The following is a 22,269-nucleotide window of genomic DNA, read 5'->3' as shown; positions in this document are numbered from 1 at the left end:
TGTGGGATCTAGTTCCCTAGCCAGAGGATCGAACCCAGGCCCCCTGCATTGGGAGAACGGAGTCTTAACCACTGCGCCACCTGGGAAGTCCCTAAGTGTATCTTAATAACTCCTGCAAATTAGCTGGTCACTTAATTATCTTTTATTCACAAGGAACACCTTAAAAGATGGTTACACATAAGAAAAGCCATTAAATGCTGCAAAAGGTACTGAGATCAATGAAATCATATAAAGATCTGGTCACTGGAATTAATTTAAAAAAACAAGGCATCAAATATTGTAAATCATTTCTTTAGCAGATTTTTAGGTAGGTAAAACATAACTCAAAAATTACATTTTTCTTCCAGATAAATAAATGCTTAACATTTATTAGACTATCTTAAAAGTTACTATTAGGGCTTCCCTGGTGGCGCAGCGGTTGAGAATCCGCCTGCCAATGCAGGGGACACGGGTTCGAGCCTTGGTCCGGGAAGATCCCACATGCCGCGGAGCAACTAGGCCCGTGAGCCACAACTACTGAGCCTGCGCGTCTGGAGCCTGTGCTCCGCAACAAGAGAGGCCGCGACAGTGAGAGGCCCATGCACCGCAATGAAGAGTGGCCCCCGCTCGCCACAACTAGAGAAAGCCCTCGCACAGAAACGAAGACCCAACACAGCCAAAAATAAATAAATAAATAAATAAATAAAATTAAAAAAAAAAAAAGGAAGGCTCATCCATTAAAAAAAAAAAAAAAAGTTACTATTATCCTTTCACTTGTTGAACAAAGACTTGAGACTGCATCCTCTGAGTGTGCATTTACCCAGTGAAAATTAACTAAGGCACTCTTTTTTTTAACATCACTCATATGCTACTGAAAGGTAAGGTCTATAACTAACTATTTAACAAAGAACACCATATTTGCATTCCATAAAAGAGATGTGACTTAATAATTTCTAAATCTAAAATTAGGCAGACGAAAGGGAAAACTGATACAGAAGAGTCAGGAAAGGGAGAAATAGTTTCAATGTTTACAAAGGAAAAGCAGGTAACAAAGAGTTACCATGACAATGGTTGAAAATAGCTAGCAATACAATACCAAATCTATATTTGGTAAAGTGTTATGGAATATTCTGGTAGTCTCAATTTAAAATAATGTAAGATTTATCTACTTTTAGCTACATGGCACTTACAAATGCTTTGTATTATAATTCTCTTAAAAAGTTTCTAGTACTCAACAAAGTAGTCATATCGGTTATATTGAACATTTCCCACATTTAAATGTAAAATACCATCCCCCAAAAAGATTTAGCAAGCATTCTATGTCAGTCTGGTTAAGTATAAGGACTGTCCCATAAAGCCACCTCTTGGCCAGAGGATGTTTTAACATCCTTATCAATGATCAATCAACTATTCAATAAAAATCATACCAAGTATGAGGACATGTCTATAATTTTAAATTCAAAATGAAGCAGACTCAAAATGAGATTAAAAAAAGCATAGATTCTGAAATCAAACTGTCTTGATTTAAATTTTAGCTCCACCCTGTTTATTAGATGTGCATGCAGCCTTTTCCAAGTTGACATCTCTCAGTTCAGCTTCCTCACATAATGAGAATACTTACCTCCATGGTTGTTACGAAGAACAAGGGCCTCATCTGTCTTCTACTTACTTGACCCTTTGCAGAATATGACAATGGATATCATCCCTACTTACACTTCAGCTTTCTAGATGCCAGTTTAGTTCTGCTTTTAACTTTGATCATTTCTTCTTTTTCCTGGGCTTCTCTTTCTCCATCTACACTTAAATGTTAATGTTCTTATACAGGGGCCCCCAACCACAGGGTCGCGGACCAGTATCAGTCCACGGCCTGTTAGGAACCGGGCCGCACAGCAGGAGGTGAGTGGCGGGCGAGCGAGTGAAGCTTCATCTGCCGCTCCCCATCGCTTGCGTTACCGCCTGAACCATATCCCGACCCCCTATCCTACCCCGGTCTGTAGAAAAATTGTCTTCCACGAAACCTGTCCCTGGTGCCAAAAAGGTTGGGGACAGCTGTTCTTATAGGTCCTCTTACTCTATTTTCTCTCCCTGGACAATTTCACTCGATCCCATGGTTTCAATAAATATCACCTATGCTTCCCAATGACTCCTAATCTGTATCTATAACCTCAACTTTTTTCTAAGCTCCATTTGAAATAATTAACTACCTATAAACCATATCACCTGGATTTAACTCTCACTCAACAGATCCAAAAGCAAAGTCATTATCTTCAACACAAAGCTACTACTCTGATTCTTATGTTCCTTATCTTGCTTATAACACTAACATCTAACCAGTTGCTCAAGCTAAAAATCTTTACTCCTCCTTCGACTCCACACTTTCCAAATCTAATAGCCATCAAGTCCTATCAATCTATTCTTAAATCTGAATTATCTCTTAAATCTCTTCCCTTTTCAACTTCTTTGCAATAAGCTATCTAGTGTAGGCCCTTGTCTCTTACCTATATTAGCTGGTATCCTAATTGATACCCATGTGTTCAGCCTTGCTCTCTCCAATCCATTCTCCATGTTACAAAAAAGAAAAAACCAAAACCAAACAAACAAAAGCTGTTCTTTCTAAAATGAAAAGCCTCCAGTGGTTCCCATGTTGCATGTAAGATAAAGTCTCAAACTCTGTAATGCTGCATACAAAATCCTTCATAATTATCCCTCCCTCACATAAACCCTACCCCCCTTTTTCAGGCATACGGCACTATTTGCAGTCCCTCAAGGTACCAAGGTCTCTTCTTGGTACCTTAGAGTAGACCTGAAGAGTCCTTTCCCACCATGTTCTCAAAGCAAATTGTTATTAAAACATATGCATTGTGATTCGTGACGACCTTCACCGTGGTCCTTGGTATGTTAAGATTATTTACATATGCATAACTTTTTAAACCAAGAGCTAATAGACAGGAACTGCATCTTTATAGCCCCAGGATGTGGCAAGGTACTGGCACAGAGTATGAGCTTAATAAAGTCTATGAAACAAATTTATGTTCCTCCTGCACTTTAATAACAAACTTCCAACTGCCTATTACCCAACTTACGTGGTACAGTAGGCAGAATAAAGGCCTCCCAAACACATCCATGTCCTCATCCCCAGAAAATATAAATATCTTACGTTACATGCAAGAATAAGTATGGCTGTACATGGAATAAGACGGTTAATCAACTGAATTTTTGTTGCCTGCTACATTGAGAATTTCAGCCTAATTTCAGGAGACCATACAAAAAAGCTATCTTCAAGCAGAAAATTTTCTAATAACACACACCACTTGCCAGCCTTTAGTTGAGTTTACTTTTTTGTTGCTCTGCTTTTTAAAGAACTATTAAAAAAAAAATAAAAAAAAAATAAAAAAGAACTATTAAGCAAAATGTACTCTTAATTTATCGAAACATTTTTCTTCATCACCTTGTTGACTTATTTCTACTCTAGTATGTCTCCTACCTCTCTCAATTTTAAGCAACCTGCACCTTGCAGTTCACCAAGGTCTCATTTGGTTAATCACTTTTTTACAACATTTAAACAAAATTTATGAATTCTTTTAAAAAGTTTCCTTTTATTTCTTTTGACAACACACTTATTAAGCAACCACTATGAGTAAAGCACTATTGAGTGGAATTCAGAGCTGCAATATAAAGGTGGCAAGCAAAGATAACACAAAATTATAACATACACTAATACAAGGTAAGTGCCACAAAAAAAGGAAACAACAAAGTACCATGAAGGGTTCAGGAAGGGGGATATTAAAATCAGTGATGGGATGAAGAAAGGTTTCATGGTAATGTTGGCATTTAATATGAACACAGAAAAATGGATGGGGATAGAAATGCCTTTGTTACCTGTATTAAGGTATATGTGACAGTTTTAAAATAAGAGTCCACAATTATTTGAGTCACCTCCATTCCAATGGGAGAAGGAGAATGCCTATGTCCCCTCCCTTGAATCTGTAATACTGCTGTTTGACCAAGAGAATATAGGTGTGCCAGCTTTCAAAACTACTTTCTGTCTTCTGGGTGGCTTGCTCTTAGAACCCAGCACCACATTAGAAGCAAGTCCAAGTGGCTCCATTAGAGAGGTCCATGTGGAAAGGAACCAGTGGCCAGCACCAATTTGTCAGTCATGTGAGTAAGCCGTCCTGGTAGTAGATCCTCCATCCCCAATCAGGTAGCTCCAACCCATGTGGGGTAGAGATGAGATGTTTCTACCAAATTCTGCTGAAATTGTAAATTCATGAGCAAAACAAATGAATGCTGTTTTAAGCCACTAAGTTTTGGAGTGGTTTGTAATACAATAGATAACTACAACAGTATAGCTATAACACATAAGAACACCCAAAAAAGTGCATTTGCTATTTTATGTTTTCGCAGATTTTCTTTATCAAATGTACATCCCCCAAAACAGCAAAGTATGAAGTATCATTCCATTTACTATCAAGAGCAAAAAAGATTCATGACTTCTACTTTAATCTTCCATATCTGCCATGGAACACAAGTGAGTAAACTCTAAAAACCTACTTAAATAAGAAGTTGTAATCCATTTGCTAGGACCATTAACTTTTTTTCAATACTTTTTGATTTCAAACTTAGCTGTGGCAGGATATAACTGACTTTCCTTTTGTTAATTTCACTAGTACAAGATGCACTTGTACACTAAATCCCATCCTTTCTTGCCTCCTCATGGATGGTTCTCCATCAATTGTCCCCACTCTCTCCATCATCAATTATTCCATGTCTTCTAGGCCATTCCCAGTAGCACATAAACATGCACATGCTATCATTTCTTTCATACATCCTGCTCACTCATACACACAAAATGCTTCCCCCTCCAGCTACCCATTTTCTCAATTCCCTTTACTCAAAAGAACTGCCTCTTCTCATTGTCTACCACTTCTCTACTCCCTTACTTTCTTAAATCTACTCTAAACAGGCTTTTACTCCATTCCTCTACCAAAACTATTCTTCTCAAGGTCACCAAGTTCTTCAACATTGCTAAAACCTATGGTCAATTTTCGACCCTCAACTTACTTGGCAGCAGTATGTGTCACAGATGACCATGACCCAGAAACTTCAATTAGTGTCCAGGACACCGCACACTCTTGGGATTTCCTATCTCACTGACCACTTCTTCTCACTTTCTTTTTCTGGTTCTTCTTCATTACTCCAAATATCTTAATGTTAGAGTACCCTAGGGTGGCCTTGGTCCTTTTCTCTTCTTTCTCCACATTTACATCCTTGATAATCTCATCCGGTTTCATGGTTTTAGTAGATACCATCCAAATACTGATGACACCCAAATTTATATCTCCAATCCAAATAATTCCTGTTTGCCAGACTCATATTCAACTACGTCCTTAGAATCCCCACTTGGACATCTGTCTAATAGGCATCTCAAACATACATATCCAAAATCAAACCCTGTTCTTCACCACCTCACCTGAAACCCCATCCAAAAAGTGCTCCTCTTGTAATTTCTACCATCTCAATAAATGGAAACTCTATCTTCCCAGTTACTCAGGCCAAAATCCTGAAGGTCACCTCTGAGTCCTTTCTCTCTGACCCAATATCCAATCCATCAGGAAATCTTTTAGGTTCCAACTTTAAAATATATGCAGAATCTTAAACCACCTCTTATGTTACTAAACAAAGGTTCAAGCCACCATCAGTGCTTTCCTAGATAACTGCAAGAACTTCCTAAGTACTTTCCCTGCTTCCACCTTTGCTTCCTTTGCAGCCTCAACACAGTCACCTTCCTTTTAAAACATAATTTAAATCATGTCAATCCTCTGCTCAAAACAAAAAACAAAATTTTTTAAAAATTGAAAACTGAAGTTCTTACAGTGGTCTACATTCTACAAGACCCCACATGATATGATCCTTTGCTACCTCTCTTACTGTCTCTCCTACTATTCTCCCCATTGTTCAATCCAGTCCAGCCATATTGGCCTCCATGCTATTTCTAGAGTAATCTGGGCATACTCTCTACTCAATCTCTGCACTTACTGATCCTTCTGTCTGGAATGTACTTCCCTCAGATATCTGCATGACTCATTCCCTCACCTCTTTCATGACTCTGATCAAAGGTCACCTTATCAATGTGTCCTTCCCTGACAACCCTATTTAACGCTTCAACCCACTCTCACTCAAGACAGTCCCTATACATCATCCTTTCTTCATTTTCCTCCACATTTTCCTCTAACACTATACAGATAAACTGATAGATAAAATTGTCTACCCCCACAACATGCACAAAGGGAGATTTTTTTTTTGTCTCTTTTGTTTTACTACTATAACCCCAGGGCCTAAAACAATGCATGACAGCACATACTCAATAAACATTTACTGGAAAAAACAAAAACAAATGAATAAATCAGAAATTAGTATATAGAAGTCAAATTTATTCCCATACCAATTAAAACCTTAAAAAGGAGGTCCTCCTCAAGGACTGAGGAGTCCAATCCCCACACTGGGCTCCCCAGCCCAGGGGTCCTGCACCAAAATGAGCCCCCAAAATGTCTGACTTTGAAAACCAGCAGGGTTCACATTCTGGAGAGTCAGAGGGCTATAGGAAACTGAGACTGCTCTTAAAGAGTGCAGGCAAAAACTCACTCAACCTGAATTCAAGCAGAAAGGCAGCAGTGTGAAAGGTGCCAGGGTCAGACCTACTTGCCGATCTTAGAAAGCCTCCTGCTGGGACCCCCTTGGGGACTGAGATGTTGGCAGCAGCCACTAATGTGATCTCATATTACCTAGATGACACCAGAACTGGCAGGCATGCTCTGGAATCCTCCCTCGAGCCTATTAGCACCAGGGGCCTGCCTCGCCTACCAGTGTGCTCACATCAGTTGCCTGCCACCAGGCCCCACAGCCCGATGTGCTGGGGGGCCTGTACCACCCACCAATGTATCCCCTGTAATAGCACAAAGCAGGTCCTCTCAGCCAGCTGGGCCCAGGGGCCAGCCCTGCATACCAGCAAACCCACGGCAGTTAGCCCTGCAACAAGAGAAAGGCGCACACAGCCCACACAGGATACGCCCCTGAAGCATCTGGCTCTGGTGCACAGAAGAGAGCATGTGCCTGGGCCCCACAGGACACCACCTACATAAGACCGCTTCTCCAAGATCAGGAAACGTAACGGGCCTACCTAATACAAAGAAATAAACACAGAGAATTAGGCAAAGTGAGAAGACAGAAAAGTATGTTCCAAATGAAAGAACAAGACCAATCTCAGAAACTAAATGAAATGGAGATAAACAATCTATCTGATAAAGAGTTCAAGGTAATGATCATAAAGATGCTCATGAAACTCAGGAGAAGAATGGATGACCACAGTGCAAACTTCAGCAGAGTAAGAAAATACTTTAAAAAATCAGAGCTGAAGAATACAATAACTGAGATGAAAAACACACTAGAGGGAATCAATGGAAGATTAGATGATACAGAAGAATAGACTAGTGATCTGAAAGACAGAGTAGTGGAAATCACCCAAACTGAACAGAAAAAAGAAAAAGAACTCAGAAAAAAGAGAATAGTTTAAGGGACTTCTGGGACAACATCAAGCATACTAACATTCGCATTACATGAATTCCAGAAGAAAGAGAGAGAGAGAAAGGGGCAGAGAAGTTATCTCAAGAAATAATAGCTGAAAACTTCCCCAATGTGAGGAAGGAAACAGACATCCAGGTCCTGGAAGCACAGACAGTCCCAAACAAGAAGAACCCAAAGAGGTCCACATCAAGACACATTATACTTAAAATGTCAAAAGAGAAAGATAAGGAGAGAATCTTAAAAGCAGCAGAGAAAAATGACTAGTTATACATAAGAGAGCCCCCATAAGACTATCAGCTGACTTTTCAGCAGAAACTTTGCAGGCCAAAAGGGAGTGGCACAATATATTTAAAGTACTGGAGAAAAAAAGAAACAACCAAAAATACTCTACCCATCAAGGTTATCATTCAGAATTGAAGTAGAGGTAGAGTTTTATACACAGCAAAAGCTAGAGGAGCTCATCACCACTAAACCGACCTTACGAGAAATGTTAAAGGGACTTCTCTAAGTGGAAAAGAAAAAGCCACAGCTAGAAGTAAGAAAATTCTGAGGAAACAATCTCACCACTACAGACGAACATATAGTGAAAGTAGTGGATCAATCACTTATAAAGCTAGTAGAAATGATGAAAGGCAAAAGTAGTAAAATCATCTATATCTATGTAGTTAAGGGATACACAAAATAAAAGGATGTAAATTCAAAACATAAAACATGATGGGGGGCTAAACATGTAGGGATTTTAGAAAGTGTCTGAACTTAAAACAAGATCATCAGCTTAAAACAGCTATATACACAAGTCATTATATATGAACCTCATAGTACCTAAAACAAAAACACACACACAAAACAAAGGAATCCAAACATAACGTTAAAGATATTCATCAAATCATAAGGGAAGAAAGCAAGAAAAGAAGAAAGAAACAAAGAAGAACTACAAAAACAACCAGAAAACAATAAACAGAATGGAAATGAGTACATACCTATTAATAATTACTTTAAATGTAAATGGACAAAGTGCTCTAATCAAAAGACAATGGATGTCTGAATGGATCAAAAAATCAAGACCAGGACTTCCCTGGTGGTGCAGTGGTTAAGAATCCACCTGTCAATGCAGACACAGGTTCAATCCCTGGTCCGGGAAGGTCCCACATGCCGCGAAGCAACTAAGCCTGTGCACCACAACTACTGAGCCTGCGCTCCAGAGCCTGCGAGCCACAACTACTGGCCCATGCGCCACAACTACTGAAGCCCACACGCCTAGAGCCTGTGCTCTGCGAGAAGCCACTGTAATGAGAAGCCCATGCACCACAACGAAGAGTAGCCCCCACTCAACGCAACCAGAGAAAGCCTGCATGCAGCAACAAAGACCCAATGCAGTCAAAAAATAATTAATTAAAAAAAAGAATACTAGCAACCAAATTGAACAATACATTAGAAGGATCATAAACCATGACCAAGTGGGGTTTAAACCAAGGATGCAAGGATGGTTCAATAACCACAAATCAATTAATCTGACACACCATGTTAACAAGACGAAAGATAAAAATCCTGATTATCTCAATACATGTAGAAAAAGCATTTGACAAAACCCAACATCCATTTATGATAAAAACTCTCAACGAAGTGGGTATAGTGGGAACATACCTCAACATAATAAATTCCATATATGACAAACCCAGAGCTAAGACTCAACAGAGAAAGCTGAAAGCTTTGCCTCTAAGATCAGGAATAAGACAAAAATGCCCACTCTCATCACACTTACTCAACATGTATTGGAAGTCCTAGCCACAACAAGCAGACAAGAAAAAGAAATAAAAAGCATCCAGGCTGCTGCCAGTGAACTTGTCCTCAAGGTGAGACACAGCCACCTCCCGCCTCTGCAGGAGACCATCCAACACTAGCAGGGTGTTATAGACTAGAAAAATCCTGGTTTAAAAATAAAGAGATTAGGAGAGGAAAGACAGCAGAAGCAAGAAGAATTACAATCCTGCAGCCTGTGGAACAAAAACCACATTCACAGAAAGATAGACAAGATGAAAAGGCAGAGGGCTATGTACCAGATAAAGGAACAACATAAAACTCCAGAAAAACAACTAAATGAAGTGGAGATAGGCAACCTTCCAGAAAAAGAATTCAGAATAATGATAGTGAAGATGATCAAGGACCTCAGAAAAAGAATGCAGGCAGACTCAAAAGATGCAAGAAATGTTTAACAAAGACCTAGAAGAATTAAAGAACAAACAAACAGAGATGAACAATACAATAACTGAAATGAAAAATACAGTGGAAGGAATCAATAGCAGAATAACTGAGGCAGAAGAACGGATAAATGACCTGGAAAACAGAATGGTGGAATTCACTGCTGCAGAACAGAATAAAGAAAAAAGAATGAAAAGAAATGAAGACAGGGCTTCCCTGGTGGCGCAGTGGTTGAGAGTCCGCCTGCCAATGCGGGGGACATGAGTTCGTGCCCCGGTCTGGGAGGATCCCGCATGCCGCGGAGCGGCTGGGCCCGTGAGCCATGGCCGCTGAGCCTGCCCGTCTGGAGCCTGTGCTCCGCAATGGGAGAGGCCACAACGGTGAGAGGCCCGCGTACCGCAAAAAAAAAAAAAAAAAAAAAAGAAATGAAGACAGCCTAAGAGACTTCTAAGACAACATTAAATGCAACAACATTCGCATTATAGGGGTCTCAGAAGGAGAAGAGAGAGAGAAAGGACCCAAGAAAATATCTGAAGAGATTATAGTCGAAAACTTCCCTAACATGGGAAAGGAAATAGCCACCCAAGTCCAGGAAGTGCAGAGAGTCCCATACAGGATAAACCCAAGGAAGACACACACCAAGATACATAGTAATCAAATTGGCAAAAATTAAAGACAAAGAAAAATTGTTGAAAGCAACAAGGGAAAAGCGACAAATAACATACAAGGGAACTCCCATAAGGTTAACAGATAATTTCTCAGCGGAAACTCTATAAGCCAGAAGAGAGTGGAATGACATATTTAAAGTGATGAAAGGGAAGAACCTACAACCAGATTACTCTACCCTGCAAGGATCTCATTCAGATTCGATGGAGAAATCAAAAGCTTTACAGACAAGCAAAAGCTAAGAGAATTCAGCACCACCAAACAAGCTCTACAATAAATGCTAAAGGAACTTCTCTAAGTGGGAAACACAAGAGAAGAAAAGGACCTACAAAAACAAACCCAAAACAATTAAGAAAATGGTAATAGGAACATACATATCAATAATTACCTTAAATGTGAATGGATTAAATGCTCCAACCAAAAGACACAGGCTCACTGAATGGATACAAAAACAAGACGCATATACATGTGTCTACAAGAGACCCACTTCAGACCTAGAGACACATACAGACTGAAAGTGAGGGGATGGAAAAAAGATATTCCATGCAAATGGAAATCAAAAGAAAGCTGGAGTAGCGTTACTCATATCAGATAAAACAGACTTTAAATTAAAAATGTTACAAGAGACAAGAAAGGACACTACATAATGATCAAGGGATAAATCCAAGAAGAAGATATAACAATTATAAATATATATGCACCCAACATAGGAGCACCTCAATACATAAGGCAACGGCTAACAGCTCTAAAAGAGGAAATCGACAGTAACACAATAATAGTGGGGGACTTTAACACCTCACTTACATCAATGGACAGATCATCCAAACAGAAAATTACTGAGGAAACACAAGCTTTAAATAACACAATAGACCAGATAGATTTAATTGATATTTATAGGACATTCCATCCAAAAACAGCAGATTACACTTTCTTCTCAAGTACGCATGGAACATTCTCCAGGACAGATCACGTCTTGGGTCACAAACCAAGCCTTGGTAAATTTAAGAAAACTGAAATCATATTAAGCATCTTTTCTGACCACAATGCTATGAGATTAGAAATCAGTTACACGGGAAAAAACGTAAAAAACACAAACATATGGAGGCTAAACAATACGTTACTAAATAACCAAGAGATCACTGAAGAAATCAGAGAGGAAATCAAAAAATACCTAGAGACAAATGACAATGGAAACACAATGATCCAAAACCTATGGGATGCAGCAAAAACAGTTCTAAGAGGGAAGTTTATAGCAATACAATCCTACCTCAAGAAACAACAAATATTTCAAAAAAACAATCTAACCTTACACCTAAAAGAACTAGAGAAAGAAGAACAAACAAAACCCAAACTTAGCAGAAGGAAAGAAATCATAATGATCAATGCAGAAATTAATAAAATAGAAACAAAGAAAACAATAGCAAATATCAATAAAACTAAAAGCTGGTTCTTTGACAAGATAAACAAAATTGATAAACCATTAGCCAGACTCATCATGAAAAAGAGAGGACTCAAATTTAAAAAATTAGAAATGAAAATGAAGTTACAACAGACACCACAGAAGTACAAAGCATCCTAAGAGACTACTACAAGCAACTCAATGCCAATAAAATGGACAACCTGGAAGAAATGGACAAATTCTTAGAAAGGCATAACCTTCCAAGACTGAACCAGGAAGAAACAGAAAATATGAACAGACCAATCACAAGTAATGAAATTGAAACTGTGATATAAAATCTGCCAACAAACAAAAGTCCAGGACCAGATGGCTTCACAGGTGAATTCTATCAAACATTTAGAGAAGAGCTAACACCCATCCTTCTCAAACTCTTCCAAAAATTTGCAGAGGAAGGAACACGCCCAAACTCATTCTAAGAGGCCACCATCATCACCCTGATACTAAAACTAGACAAAGATACTATAAAAGAAGAAAATTACAGACCAATATCACTGATGAACACAGATGCAAAAATCCTAAACAAAATACTAGCAAACAGAATCCAACAACATATTAAAAGGCTCATACACCATGTTCAAGTGGGATTTATCCCAGGGATGCAAGGATTCTTCAATATACGTAAATCAATCAATGTGATACACCATATTAACAAACTGAAGAAGAAAAACCGTATGATCATCTCAATAGATGCAGAAAAAGCTTTTGACAAAATTCAACACCCATTTATGATAAAAACTCTCCAGAAAGTGGGCACAGAGGGAACTTACCTCAACATAATAAGGCCATATATGACAAACCCACAGCAAACACCATTCTTTTTTTTTTTTTCGGTACGTGGGCCTCTCACTCTTGTGGTCTCTCCTGTTGCAGAGCACAGGCTCTGGACGCGCAGGCTCAGCGGCCATGGCTCACGGGCCCAGCTGCTCTGCAGCACGTGGGATCTTCCTGGACCGGGGCACGAACCCGTGTCCCCTGCAACGGCAGGCGGACTCCCAACCACTGCACCACCAGGGAAGCCCCAAACATCATTCTTGATGGTGAAAAACTGAAAGCATTTGCTCTAAGATCAGGAACAAGACAAGAATGTCCACTCTCACCACTATTATTCAACATAGTTTTGGAAGTCCTAGCCATGGAAATCAGAGAAGAAAAATAAATAAAAGGAATACAAATTGGAAAAGAAGAAGTAACACTGTCACTCTTCGCAGATGACATGATACTATACCTAGAGAATCGTAAAGATGCCACCAGAAAACTACTAGAGCTAATCAATGAATTTGGTAAAGTTGCAGGATACAAAATTAATGCACAGAAATCTCTTGCATTTCTACACACTAATGATGAAAAATCTGAAAGGGAAATTAAGGAAACACTCCCGTTTACCACTGCACCAAAAAGAATAAAATACCTAGGAATAAACATACCTAGGGAGACAAAGACCTGTATGCAGAAAACTATGAGACACTGAAGAAAGATATTAAAGATGAAACAAACAGATGGAGAGATATACATGTTCTTGGATGGGAAGAATCAATACTGTGAAAATGACTATACTATCCAATGCAATCTACAGATTCAGTGCAATCCCTCTCAAATTACCAATGGCATTTTTTACAGAACTAGAACAAAAAATCGTAAAATCTGTATGGAGAAACAAAAGACCCCAAATAGCCAAAGCAGTCTTGAGGGAAAAAAAACGGAGCTGGAGGAATCAGGCTTCCGGACTTCAGACTATACTACAAAGCTACAGTAATCAAGATAATATGGTATGGCACAAAAACAGAAATATAGACCAATGGAACAGGATAGAAAGCCCAGAGATAAACCCACACACATACGGTCACCTTATTTTTGATAAAGGAGGCAAGAATATACAATGGAGAAGACAGTCTCTTCAGTAAGTGGTGCTGGGAAAACTGGACAGCTACATGTAAAAGAATGAAATTAGAACAGTCCTTAACACCATATACAAAACTAAACTCAAAGTGGATTAGAGACCTAAATGTAAGACTGGACAGTATAAAACTCTTACAGGAAAACATAGGAAGAACACTCACTCTTTGACATAAATCACAGCAAGATCTTTTCTGATCCACCTCCTAGAGTAATGGAAATAAAAACAAAAATAAACAAATGGGACCTAATGAAACTTAAAAGTTTTTACACAGCAAAGGAAGCTACAAACACAATGAAAAGACAACCCTCAGAATGGGAGAAAATATTTGAAAACAAATCAATGGACAAAGGATTAATCTCCAAAATATATAAACAGCTCATGCAGCTCAATATTAAAAAGACAAACAACCCCATCAAAAAATGGGCAGAAGGGCTTCCCTGGTGGCACAGTGGTTGAGAGTCTGCCTGCCGATGCAGGGGACACAAGTTCGTGCTCTGGTCCAGGAAGATCTCACATGCCGTGGTGCGGCTAGGCCTGTGAGCCATGGTCGCTGAGCCTGCATGTCCAGAGCCTGTGCTCCGCAACAGGAGAGGCCACAAAAGTGAGAGGTCCGCGTACCGCAAAAAAAAAAAAAAAAAAAATGGGCAGAAGACCTAAATAGACATTTCACCAAAGAACACATACAGATGGCCAAGAAGCACATGAAAAGCTGCTCAACATCACTAATTATTAGAGAAATGCAAATCAAAACTACAATGATTTATCACCTCACACTAGTTAGAATGGGCATCATCAGGAAATCTACAAACAACAAATGCTGGAGAGGGTGTGGAGAAAAGGGAACCCTCTTGCACTGTTGGTGGGAATATAAATTGATACAGTCACTATGGAGAACAGGATGGAGATTCCTTAAAAAACTAAAAATAGAATTACCATATGACCCAGCAATCCCGCTACTGGGCGTATACCCAGAGAAAACCATAATTCAAAAAGACACACACACCCCAATGTTCATTGCAGCACTATTTATAATAACCAGGACATGGAAGCAACCTAAATGCCCATCGACAGATGAATGGATAAAGAAGATGTGGTACATATATACAATGGAATATTACTCAGCCATAAAAAGGAACGAAATTGAGTCATTTGTAGAGACGTGGATGGATCTAGAGACTGTCATACAGAGTGAAGTAAGTCAGAAAGAGAAAAACAAATATCGTATATTAACGCATATATGTGGAACCTAGAAAAATGGTACAGATGAATTGGTTTGCAGGGCAGAAATTGAGACACAGATGCATAGAACAAACATATGGACACCATGGGGGGAACGTAGCTGGGGGGTGGGGTGGTGGTGTGATGAACTGGGAGATTGGGATTGACATGTATACACTGATGTGTATAAAACTGATGACTAATAAGAACCTGCTGTATAAAGAAACAAATAAAATAAAGTTCAAAAAAATAATAATAAATAAAAATAAAGAGATTAGGAGCAGTTGCTCTACTGACTTGCTCTATAAAAAAAAAAAAGAAAAAAGCATCCAAATTGGAAAGGAAGAAGTCACTGTCACTATTTGCAGATAACATGATATTGTATATACAAAACCCTAAAGACATCACCAGAAAACTTTTAGAACTCATTAATGAATTCAGGAAAGTTGAAGGATACAAAATTAATATACAGAAATCTGTTTCATTTCTATTCACTAATAACTAGCATAAAGGGGGAAAAAAGAGAAAACAATCCCATTTATAATTGCATCAACAAGAATAAAATAGCTAGGAATAAATTTAACCAAGAAGGTGAAAGACCTATACTCTGAAAACTATAAGACACTGATGAAAGAAATTGATAATGACACAAATAAATGGAAAGATATACCATGATCATGGGTTGAAAATTAATACTGTTAAAATGTCCATACTATCCAAAGCAATCTACAAATTCAGTGCAATCCCTATCAAAATACCAACGGCATTTTTAACAGAACTAGAACAAATAATCCTGAAACTGGTAGGAACCACAAAAGACTCCAAATATCCAAAGAAGAACAAAGCCAGAGTTACTGTGCTCCCAGAGTTCAAACTATACTACAAAGCTATAGTAATCAGAATAGTATTGTACTAGCACAAAAACAGTCACATTGATCAATGGAACAGAACACAGCCCAGAAATAAGCCCATGCTTATAGTCAATTAATCTATGACAAAGGAGGCAAAAATATAAAGTGGAGAAAGATAGTCTCTTCAATAAATAGTGTTGGGAAAATTGGACAGCTACATGCAAAAGTATTAAATACCATATACAAAAATAAACTCAAAATGGGTTAAAGTCTTAAGAGCAAAACCTGAAACTATAAAACCCCTAGAAGAAAACATAGGCAATAAACACTTGACATTAGTCTTAGCAATGTCTTTTTGGATCTATCTCCTCAGGCAAAAGAAACAAAAGCAAGAATAAACAAATGGGACTAATCAAACTAAAAAGCTTTTGCACAGAGAAGGAAACCAACAACAAAACACAAAGGCAACCTACTGAGTGGGAAAAGATATTTGCAAATGATATATCGAATAAGGGGTTAATATCCAAAATATCCAAAGAACATACACAACTCAATATCAAAAAAACCAAGCAATCTGATTAAACAATAGGCAGAGGACTTGAATAGACATTTTTCCAGAGAAGACATACAGACGACCAACAGACACATGAAAAGATGCTCAATATCACTAACTATCAGGGAAATGCAAAACAAAATCACAGTGAGATATCACCTCACACCTGTCAGAATGGCCATTACCAAAAAGACAACAAAAAGCAAGTGTTGGCAAGGAGAAAAAAGGAACCCTCATACATTGTTGGTGGGAATGTAAATTGGTACGGCCACGATGGAAAACAGCATGGAGCTGGCCCAAATAATAAAAATAGAACTACCAGAAGATCCAGCAATTCCACTCCTGGGTTTCTATCTGAAGAAAACAAAAATACTAATTTGAAAAGATATATGCACCCCTGTGTTCATTTCAGCATTATTTACAATAGCAAGTGTCCACCCATAGATAGGTAAAGAAGATGTGGTATGTATTCATGTATACAATGGAGTATTACTCAGCCATAAAACAGAATGAAATCTTGCCATATGCAACAACATAGATGGACCTAGGGGGTATTTTGCTAAGTGAAATAAGTCAGGCAAAGAAAGACAAAAACCAAATGATTTCACTTATATGTGGAATCCAAAAACCAAAACAAAACAAAACGGAAACAGACTCACAGATACAGAGAACAAACTGGTAGCTGCCAGAGGGGAGGGGAGTTGAGGAATGGATGAAATAGATGAAGGGGATTAAAAGGTACAAACTTCCAGTGACACAAAAAATAAGCTAAGGGGATATAATATAGTGTACAGCATGGGGAATACAGTCAATAATATTATAATAACTTTGTATGGTGACAAATGGTTACTATACTTATTGTGGAGATCATTTTGTAATGCATGTAAATGTTGAATCACTATGTTGTACACCTGAAACCAATACTGTATGTCAACTATACTTCAATAATGTTTTTAAAAAATAAAGAAAAACAAGAGATAAAAAATTGGTGGGGGTGGGGTAGCCGTGAGAGGCTGGCAGTCAGGTTAGTATTATGTTCAGTAAATATTATACTTCTTTTAGAGCTAAACATAAGCAAATCAAAGAATACTATTCTCAAATTTTATAATCATTCTTAGTGCAATATATATCATTAACACGTAAATAATAAAAAATAAAAGAAAGCTATCTACTACACATGAATCCAAGTTCTGGTTCAGAAAACATGCAAGAGAGCTAGTAAAATAAGGACACCACAATTAGATTCAGTTTGGAGAGCCACATATGTACATACATACATCCTTTAGTATTTTTTTCCCTTTTCTTTTATTTAAGTTCAGAAATAGGTGAAAGAAACAAAAAGGAAAGAACGGGGGAGGGAGAGAAGAAGGTGTTGGGGAGAAAGGGAGTGAGGAAGGAAGGAAGGAAGGGAGGGAGGGACTGATGGACTAACAATGGTTCAAAGCAAAGAAGTAAAGACAATTTAAAACTCACAGAAACACAGAACTTAAACATAAATAAAATGTATGACGAAGTTACCTATAATAACAAGATCAAATTAAACAAGGAACTAAATTATAATTCTCAAAAAGTAGAATAAAGTCGAGATACAGTTTAGAATTTTTTTAAATAGGGAAAAAAATTCCAAATAGCAATTAATATTACAGACCCAGAAAAGTTAGGAATACTAGAATAGTGTACCCCAGAAGAAATATTTTTAAAAAATAGGTTATAAGCTTCTTAAGGTCAAAAACCATATTACATTCATCTCTTTATTCCCCACGATGTCTACACATAAGAGTTATTTAATACATTCTTTGAAGTGAATGATTCATTTATATTATAGCTAAATGTTAATTCTCCCTAAAAGAATATACAAAAGCAGTGCTGCAGGAATCCAAAGTAGAGAGACCAGAAGTGGTTTTTCTATAGTTACAATATGACAGCAGAAGGAAAAAATTGGGGCTTCAAAAGTTTCTAAGGAAAGATAAGTTTAGATTCTTAAAGGAACTAATGTTGCCTAATATTAAAAAATGCTTAAGAATGTCAATAAAGGGCATCATACATCTGTTCTTTTTTAATAAGAGAGAACAGATTTTTGTTAAAGTAACAGCTTTCTGCAAAATATCACATTTTAAAAATATATTCACTAAGGTTATTCAAGAAGCACTTTTGAAAAGTTACTACCAGTCATACAAGTAGAAAGTATAGTAACCTGGCCTTCAGGCCAAAAAAAATTTTATAATTACTAGTAAGAAGTATAAATTATAGAAAAATTTAAACTGATTATGAAAGTAGGTGTTACACTGCAAGTATCTATGACTAATTTTCTTTTTTTTGGAAGCACAGCGTGGCTTGTGGGATCTTAGTTCTCTGACCAGGGGTTGAACTCGCACCCTGTGCAGTTGGAAGGGCAGAGTCCTAATCACTGGACCTCCAGGGAATTCTCTACGACTAATTTATTTTAATCATATTTAAACTTTTACATAACTTTTGATAGACTTTTACATTTATCAAAAGAGCAGGCTAATATTTCTATAAACCAGAATCCTACTTATAAAAGATGGGAAACAGTGGGATTCTTCCCACATACCTCCGCCAATTAGAATACCTAAAACTATTATGGCTTATTTAGTACCCATGGTCTTTGTGGATATTTATAAAAGAACTGACTTCTTGAAGTTCTAAATGTCACCCTAACTTTATAAACCAGGCTCCAATTCTGATGATTTATAAGAGTAGAAGCTAAATTTTTGTAAGTATATTCCATATAGCAACAAAAGCCTTACAAACTACAGGCATACCTCGTTTTATTTGCTTCATTTTATTGTACTTTGGGAATACTGAGTTTTTTCACAAAATGAATTTTACAAATTGAAGGTTTATGGCAACCCTGCATTGTCAGATGATGGTTAGCACTTTTTAGCAATAAAGTATTTTTTAATTAAGGTATGTACATTTTTTTAGACATAATGCTATTACACACTTAATAGACTACAGTATAGTGTAAACATAACTTTAACACACACTGGGAAACCAAAAAGTGTGTGTGACTCACTTTATTGCGATATTCACTTTATTGGGGTGGTCTGGAACCAAACCTGCAATATCTGAGGTATGCCTGTTATTTTATTATACTCTAGAGAAGAGAACAAAAAAGGAAGCCAATGCAAACTCAAAAATATCTTTTCACATGCCAGTCTTGGGCATACTTTATGTAACCACTTAAAATAATAACATAATAGTAATGGTTTCACTAGTAATCTGGCAATATAACCTCAAAAAGAAAGAGTTAATGTTATTATATAGCAGTAATTCAATTTTTTTTCTCATTTCTAAATTACATTTTTTTTCTTTCTAACAGTGTTACTTTAGAAGGAACTCAAGTTTGACAAAAATCTTCATTAAATTCCTCAAAAAATAAATCATAAAAATGTAAGAATTTTCGTAATAGCAGATATTCCAGGAGACTCTTATTTAAAGGGGGGAAAAAAACCTTACAAAATATTGGTGAAATCACCTAAATTTCAAAAGATTAAAACTAATTATATATTTAATCTCAAAAGATAATAACATCTTCACTCATCAACATATTTTTATAAAATCAAAATGAAATAAACTTATTGCCATCTATTTTAAGTCATATCCCAAATTACCAAATACAAATTAACATAAAAGCATCCTACATAAGTTTTTCACACCTCTATCACACTTTTGAACTCACTTGGATAAATATGGATCTTTCCAACAGCAGCAGGAGTTTCTACAAAGTTATTTACCTTGTCCAGGTCTTGCAGTTATAGTTGCTCCAGCAGATGGCGGCTCCAACTCCTGTCAAATACAATAATGTTATTACAGTGACCTACTACAATGTGCGATTTAAAATAAAATAGTAGTGCTATTACAGCCTTACCTTTGCTTTCTTTGAGTCTGGATCAAACCTTTCAAGAATTAATTTAGCTGTTTTATAAGTTTCTTTTTCCATGACTTCTTCAAGCTGCAAACAAAAATTTCCACAAGTTGTCACATTGTAAAACACACATACACTACTTACTTTTATAAGTCCTATTCAAAAAGTATTCAACTGCAAGGCTTAAAATAAACAGCACATAATATACCCAGATAGCATGAAAGACTTCCACATTCAAATAATTAAAATCCAGATTTTAAAATGGCTTCTAACCTCTAATATGTTACTTGTATTTAACAGCTTTACTGCAAGGAAATACCAAATATTGCTAATTGTTTACATATAATGAGGAGAATAATTACATGCACCAACTTCAATAATGGAATGTGCAAAAATCTATCAGCCATCATTATTGGAAGTTATTAGACATGACAAGCAAATGACAGGCAATTCCTCAGATTTATTTCCTCCTAGCACTTAATGCTATTAATTTAAAGAAGGTCGTTAGCCAAGAGCTTTACAAAATAAAATCTCTGTGCCAATTAACTGCTGTCAGCATCGATTTTAGATTATTTATTAGCAGAAGCAATTAGCTTGCTGCAAAATGCAGTGAAAACTCACTTAACTGGGAGAACAGCCATGCTCTCTCATGGAATTTGCTCAAATGACTTTAAAAGCTGAAGCTCCCCATTTTTTACTTAGATTCAAACAACTTTAGAGGGAAAAACTGAACATAATAAGAATTTAAGTAAAGATTTTACTGAGTTCTATGCTCACACTAGGGACTGTAATTAAAGCACTTCATTATTATAGAATTTTATTTACAATGCACTCAAGTCACTTTATGGCTTACTATGTGGGTTTAATTTAAAAAGTAATCACTAGTAAAAAAAAAAAAAAGTAATCACTAGTAAAGTATCATTTTAGCAGTTACAGCCCAATATCAGAAAAAGTTTAACTTTAGTACCAGACAGTCATAGTTATGACAAATAGCTAATATATAGAATAAAAATGCTTTTGCAAAACTTGGAAGAGGACCTTTTCCTTCTCAGTGACCACTGAGAGCCACTTAGATTCATTAAATGTCATGTTTATTCCAAAGGACATTTATTTTAAAATGCAAAGCAGAGAACATTTACCAAATTAAAATACAATTTAAAATATGCTGCCACAATAGTTAATAGATTCCTCATTAAAATCTCAATATAACACTTAAGAAGTGCTTAGATGAATGATTTACTAACCTTGGTTTAGTGAAACTAAAATATTTTTCTAATTATTTCAAAATTATGATAAATTCTCAAACAAGCAAGTTTAAATTTCTGATGTAAAGAAAATGTTTGTAACATTACTACTTTAGGGTTGGGGAAAAACTTGGGATGGGGACAGAGAGAGGGCATGATAGAATCTATCCCCAAATCAACATAATCTACATGAAACAGCAAAGAACTGAATCCCTGATCTCTACAAATTAATTTTTGATGGTCCAGACCAGTGCTGTAAAAATAGAACTACATGTAATGATGGAAGTGGTTTATATCTGCACAATAGAGTAGCTACAATGCCATATATGATAAATGATCCCTTAAAATATTGCTTGTGCAACTGAGGAACCCAACTGTAGCTACTTTTATTCCACTTTAAATAATGTAAACTTTAGAAGCTACATGGGTCTAGTGGCTACTGACTTGTACAGCACAATTCTAGAGTAAGACTATTGGTAGGTTTAAAAAGAAGATTAGATACAACTGTGATCTTTAAAACAATACACAGAAGTCAAAACTGAAATGCCATTTTATTAAACGATTGCCATTCCTAGTACATCATTCAGCAAGTATTCATGTTTATGTCTATGTACATGTAAAGTATCTTAAATAAAAACATTTTAAAAAGCAAAAGATACAAATCCTTTTTCTTTTGCATGTACTTTGAAAAATTCTTTTTTCACGTAATAGCTTAATTAACACATATATT

At 36.9% G+C, this 22,269-nt stretch overlaps 1 protein-coding gene across 3 annotated transcripts in view; it reads right to left on the bottom strand.

Moving 5' to 3' along the window:
• Nucleotides 1–22,269, bottom strand: part of LNPK (lunapark, ER junction formation factor) — an 86,241-nt gene that overhangs the window by 29,451 nt on the left and 34,521 nt on the right. For all 3 annotated transcript variants that reach the window (XM_032638303.1, XM_032638302.1, XM_032638304.1), the window contains exons 7-8: nt 20,299–20,382; nt 20,165–20,216 (exon numbers count right to left, since the gene is read on the bottom strand). In XM_032638303.1, the coding sequence (XP_032494194.1) occupies nt 20,165–20,216; nt 20,299–20,382 (136 nt within the window). The remainder of the gene's footprint in view (nt 1–20,164; nt 20,217–20,298; nt 20,383–22,269) is intronic.

Source organism: Phocoena sinus, chromosome 7, assembly GCF_008692025.1.
Source record: "Phocoena sinus isolate mPhoSin1 chromosome 7, mPhoSin1.pri, whole genome shotgun sequence".
In the NCBI taxonomy this organism is placed as follows: Eukaryota; Metazoa; Chordata; class Mammalia; order Artiodactyla; family Phocoenidae; genus Phocoena; species Phocoena sinus.
Note: the sequence above shows the minus strand (reverse complement) of the source record. Positions and strands in the feature narration are given on the sequence as shown.